This window comes from Oenanthe melanoleuca, chromosome 7 (assembly GCF_029582105.1).
Source record: "Oenanthe melanoleuca isolate GR-GAL-2019-014 chromosome 7, OMel1.0, whole genome shotgun sequence".
Classification (NCBI taxonomy): Eukaryota; Metazoa; Chordata; class Aves; order Passeriformes; family Muscicapidae; genus Oenanthe; species Oenanthe melanoleuca.
The window spans coordinates 16,027,510-16,033,363 of NC_079341.1; the positions used below are offsets into that span (position 1 = coordinate 16,027,510).

Here is a 5,854-nt window from a genome sequence, read left to right on the forward strand (position 1 = left end):
CCCCCATCCATCATTTAATTCTTTGATTGTTTTTTAATTTTCAAATGCTTAGGTTTTATTGGTGGTGGGGAGGAAAGAAGCAGGGGGTTGGAGTGAAACCTTCCGGGAGAATGAAATGGACGTCCACGGAGTGTTTTAAATCACGAATGAATTTAATTTCTCCAGTTATTTCTTTCCCCTATCGTACCATACAACAGTCAGTATTTTCCCAGAGGGAAGAAAAATCCCGGGCTAGCTTCGCCGATAAGCAGGATTATAGAAAGTAAGAATGAGATCATATTTAAGGACGCAACAAAGACAAAGATAATAGAGTTGTAATATATTAGATTGTAGCAAATATTTTAATCTCCAGGTAACTACTGTAGGTACATTTGAATCTGGGCAGCAGACTTATAAAGTCTGGGGATAAGGTTCGCTCGTGTGAGGGGGTGCGTGGGGGTGTCAGTGTAAATTCCTAAATAAAAGTACTAACGTTGGCTGGAAATGGGAGGGAAAAGTAAAGAGATATCAGCGGCAGGAGGTTCTCTCCTCTGGTCCTCTTCCAGTATTTCCTTGTATTGTGATATAAAATTCGTCTCAGAAATAATAATAAAGAAAAGCATTATCTAATATTTAGCGTGTAGTTCTGTCCGAGGACAAATGAGAAAGAAGCTGCATCATTAGGACCTAAAAGGCAACAAAACAAAAATCAGAGCATAATGATGCACCTAAATGAAGGGGGAAATGTTGCACAGCTCATTTTATTAATCAGACTGTCAATTCCACCCCAGAGGCCAAACCCCAGAGCAATTCAAGCAGGATCTGATCAAGCTAAGGACAGGAGCTTTACTCCTCACTTCTTGTCTTTCTTTCTTTCCACCTGGATATATTTGTCTGCTCTGAAGCCGCCTTCATTATGCACTGACAGGAGCTTGTATTTATTTGCTTATAAACCTGTTACAATAAATGATTATTCGAACAGCGTCATTCGTACCTTAATGACGAGCACCACTTTTTGATGAATGACATTTCGGGCTAGAAAGGATGTATGGGTCATTTTGACCAGTCATTCCCTCGCTTTGGCATCCCACAATTTTTACACCTCCCTCAAAAAGAGATAATAATATTTAGAGACACTTGCCGGGCTGAATGTGAATTAGCCCCTGCTGCAGCTCATCATTAGTACAGGACCAGCCCTGCAACTTTGACATTTTTTATAAAGCTGAGATGATGGAAAGAATAAGAAAAGAGATGATCCTGATGGAGAGAGGGCTGCACAGCCCTACAGCTGGCAAAAGGCTCTCGAATTTGTCAGACTCAGCTGGAAATGCGGTGTTGGAGGCCCTTGAAAATTCTCCGCACAGTGGTCGCCTCAGCCCGAGACTGACTGCCGCCTCCCTGCACAGCGCTATAGGGGACATCTCCGCCAAAGGCAAATTTGAAATAGACACTTTATTCAATCTCCAGCATCCAAGCAGCGAAAGCACTGTCTCCTCCGAAATCCCGCCGTCGGAAAGCAGGAAGAAAATCAGCCTTTATTCCGAAGTTGCTCAAGAGGCAGATATGAACAGTGATGTGGAGGTGGGCTGCTCCGCGCTCCGCTCCCCGGCCAGCCTGACTTCCTCCCAGCTGAAGGAAAACAGTAACAAAGGTAACTCTTCCTTTATCATCTTCATTTAAGCCCCGCACTTTGCCAACCGGCTTTAAAAACCAGAGGAAACCCACCGCCACCTCCAAAGTTGCTGGCCTCTGCATTGGCACTCTCTCTTCTGCGAAGACAGAGCTCCAGGCTGTAAAATATTATTGCAATTACTGCGCTACCCCAATAGCCGAGATACGTGTCCGGGCAGCCCCGGTGCCCGTGCCTTCGTGTGTGTGTGTGTGTGTGTGCATGCCCAAATCCATTGATATGTAGATATATATCCAGAATATATGTGGGCACAAATATCCACCCACCTATATTTAGGCAAGGCTTTCTCCGTGTATTTCCCCGCGCTCTTGGAGCTCTCGGCGTCTCTTGAGCTGTATATGAGTGTATATACATAGATTAAATTAGAGAGAGAGAGGGGGGGAATGTGAGGAAACTGCCCGCATTTGTCTGTGTGTGTCCTTCTCTGTGTGTATGCTGCCTGTGTCCACCTCGGGCTAATTTGGCATTGTTCACTTTTCATCTGCTTGTAAGAGGCGTTTGGAAACAGCCTCGTCTCCTTCCCCGTTCTTTCCGGGGCACAGTGATGGACGGTGGTTGTTACTGTTGCTGGAGGTGGAGGTTGTTATTATCGGGGAGGTGGAGGCAGATGAACGGTGGATTTCCTAGGGGCCACAGTACATGCCTTTTTCGTCAAATGTGCCAGAGAAAGGAAGGGATGCTCGACGTAACCCTAGAGAGGGAGAGAGAAAGGAAAAAAAAAAAAAAAAAAAAAAAAAAAAGGAAGAAGAAAAAAAAAGGAAAAGGGGTTTATGGCTGCTTTTATTTTGTACATCTCAAACGAAATTAAATAACGGCAGTCTAAGGGGAACAGGCTAGCGCCGAGCCCGGGCCCTCGCCACGGCCCGCGCCCTCGCCCGGTCTCCCCCGAGCTCGGCTGTCCTGCAGTCTCCAAGACCGCCCCATCTGAAAATAAAGCAGTTTCGAAGGATTAAAAAAACCCAACCCAACCAGACAACCAAACAATAATCAAAAAACCTCCTCCAAATCCAAATTTATCGATTCTGTTAGCATCAGGGATTTGTAAGAATGACAGCTGGCCTTGAGCACGGGTGCAGCGGGCCCTGCCCGGCCTGGCCGGTAGGACTGGGAGGCTCTCACGCCCGCTCTCACTCCGTGCTCTCGCCCCGCAGGCTACGCGGAGAGCAGCCCGACGCCCAGCGCCCCCGCCGCCGCCGCCCCCGCCGCCGGCATCGGCAGCCTGCACAGCGGCGGCGCGCTGGGCGGCTCGGCGGCGGGCGCCGACCAGGTGCGCCGCTACCGCACCGCCTTCACCCGCGAGCAGATCGCCCGCCTGGAGAAGGAGTTCTACCGCGAGAACTACGTGTCGCGGCCGCGGCGCTGCGAGCTGGCCGCCGCCCTCAATCTCCCCGAAACCACCATCAAGGTACGTTCCGCGCCCCGCCGAGCCGCGGCCCCCCGCGCAGCCCCGCCGTGCCCGGCTACCCCGGGGAAAAGGACTCGAAGGGCCCACAGCTATGAGCACCACTCGTGCTCTTTCGCTTTACTGCATCCAACACTTCTCGTCAGCTTTTAAAAAAGTTGTTGGTATTACTGTTGTTTTTATTTTTCTGGTCAGTTTTTATCGCGTTAGTCTATTTCCTAAAGTGAAGAGGGAAGAGGAGAAACGTAGGGGGAATGACTGAGCGCCAGTACCGCGAAGAAAGAATCCTGAGTGGGGAGGAGGGGACGATTGGAAGGGAAAACATTTATTCGGATCGAAGGGGTCCCTCTCGAGTAGAGGGAGGGCCGTACCCACGGCTCCCCTCGGGCAAGGTCACGGGAGATCGCTCCGGGAGGGAGAGGGGTAGCCTAGATGAGTTAGAAATATGTTTCGGCGGGCGGCCGCCGGTGTCCGCGGGAGCGGGCGCGGCGAGGCGCGGAGCGGAGCTGAGGCCGCGCTGTGCTTGTATCCCGCAGGTGTGGTTCCAGAACCGGCGGATGAAGGACAAGCGGCAGCGCCTGGCCATGTCCTGGCCACACCCGGCCGACCCCAGCTTCTACACCTACATGATGACCCACGCGGCGGCCACGGGCAGTCTGCCCTACCCTTTCCACTCCCACGTCCCGCTGCACTACTACCCGCACGTCGGGGTCACTGCCGCCGCCGCCGCCGCCGCCGCCTCGGGAGCCGCCGCCGCGCCCTTCGCCACCTCCATCCGCCCGCTGGACACTTTCCGCGCCCTGTCGCACCCCTACTCCCGCCCGGAGCTGCTCTGCAGTTTCCGACACCCCGGCCTCTACCAGACGCCGGCCGCCGCCGGCCTCAACAGCAGCGCGGCCGCCTCGGCGGCGGCGGCGGCGGCGGCGGCGGCAGCGGCGGCGGCGGGCTCGGGGCCGCCGGGGAGCTCGGCGCCCTGCTCCTGCCTCAGCTGCCACAGCAGCCAGACGGCGGCGGCGGCGGCGGCCGCGGCCTCGGCGCTGGGCTCGCGGGGCGGAGCGGCCGCCGACTTCCCGTGCACGGCGGCGGGGCAGCGCTCCGAGAGCGGCTTCCTGCCCTACTCGGCCGCCGTGCTCAGCAAGGCCGCGGTCGCCTCGCCGGACCAGCGGGAGGAGGCGCCGCTCACCAGATAACCACCCTGGCCCTAGCCCGGGGGTGTTTTGTAGAGGGAGACGGGGGGATGGGGGGGTCGGGCCGGGGGGCGCCCCCGCACTCGGCCAAAAAGTTCTGTCTATTTTTTTATTGCTGACCTCCCCGCCGCCGTGGGGGGAACGGCGGGACCGGCGGGGAGGGCGCTCCGCGCCTCCTGCGCCCCCGCGGAGGCGGCCCCGCGGTGCTCGCTGCCGGGCGCTGCCAGCTCCGCGGGGCGCAGGCAGCCCGCACGGCCGGGGCAGGAGGGGAGCCGGCGGAAGGGAATGTGTTTCTGGCCTTTTTTTTTTTTTTTTTTTCTTTTTAAAAATATATTATTATTATTTCGTTTTGAGTTCGAGTAAATTGGAAATGTCCCGAGTATTTCCGTACGACAAGCGGTAGCTGATGAGGCAGCCGCGTCCGGGCCAGTAACGGGAAGGGAAGTGTGATATTGTCAGGATGGGGAGAGGCATTTTTTAAGATCACGCTTTCTAACTACCATAATCCTCGCTATCTGGGAAATACTTGAATCTCTCTAGGTGTAGGCTGTTGTCCTGAAGCATTTACCTTCCAGACACTTTTCTAATTTTAATTCTTTTTCTCGACGTCTTTTTCTTCTCTCGGTAAAACGGCTCTCGGATTTATTTCTCACGCATTTCTATCGCGCCTTTGCCTCTGAAAAGCCACCACTGGGTAACTGAGACCTGCTATACCAAACCACTGCTACTGGAGGGACTTCCTTGAACTTGAAGAAAGGCACATCAAAAACCACCAGTGTTACTGCCATGTCAATTTTGATGCTAATAATGTGCAGATTATGACGAAAATTGCCAATCATGTTCTCTGATGGACCTCCTTTGAATGTGGAATTGGAAAAAAGTTCCCCGCACAGAGACCTGCTGTCAAGTACTAACAACCCGCTAAGGGAAGTCATTAGAAGAGACAGATAAGAGACTTGGTACATAAAACATTGTTCTTGGTGCATAGAATGTATGTTATTTAATGTTATCTCTCTTACCTGAAGTGATTTCGCACAAGAAAGCCACTTTCTTATCATCTCAATTGCCAATTTTCATTTTGGTAACTTGGACACCCCGGGTAGACTTTTCTCTGTTAAGTTGGTATTCCACCAATGTGAAGAGCCTCATTAAATCAAACCCAGATATTTCCATAATGCTCCCTACAGAGCCACTTCACTCTTCACATAATGAGATTTTTCTGAAGAGTTGAAGCCCTTATCTAACTTGCTATTGCTTGTTTAGGCCCTGTGTGATTGTGAATACACACACACACACACTCACACTCTTACAAACTAGAAAAAAAAAAAAAAAAAAAGAAAATACACGAAAAAACCCTCTATTACATATTTCGATTAAGTGTCCAGAAATATTTATATTTTTAAGACACTGGATTTTTTTCATATTCTAATAATGAACTTTCAGGAAATTATTTTAAAGGCTATGCTCTTTTGTTCAGTGAATATAAATCATAGGTTGGTGTTTTTTGTCCAGTGGAACAGATTTCTTGGGCGGGGGTAGGTAAGGGCAAAGAAGAAACATCCCTCGGCTTCTGGAGCATATTCCTAACAAGACATG

The 5,854-nt window shown here is 51.8% G+C and overlaps 1 protein-coding gene and 1 long non-coding RNA gene across 2 annotated transcripts; one reads left to right on the plus strand and one right to left on the minus strand.

Annotated features, from left to right (window-relative positions):
• Positions 1 to 324: 324 nt before the first annotated feature.
• Positions 325 to 2,353, minus strand: LOC130255300 (uncharacterized). The gene is made up of 3 exons (XR_008840896.1): positions 1,936 to 2,353; positions 1,705 to 1,769; positions 325 to 1,608 (listed from the first exon to the last, which is right to left on the minus strand). It is a non-coding gene; the product is annotated as an uncharacterized LOC130255300 (long non-coding RNA).
• EVX2 (even-skipped homeobox 2) lies at positions 1,207 to 4,261 on the plus strand. Its single transcript, XM_056495770.1, has 3 exons — positions 1,207 to 1,630; positions 2,821 to 3,074; positions 3,608 to 4,261. Exons 1-3 carry the CDS (start codon positions 1,207 to 1,209, stop codon positions 4,259 to 4,261), a joined length of 1,332 nt encoding a protein of 443 aa, XP_056351745.1.
• The last annotated feature ends 1,593 nt before the right edge of the window (positions 4,262 to 5,854 follow it).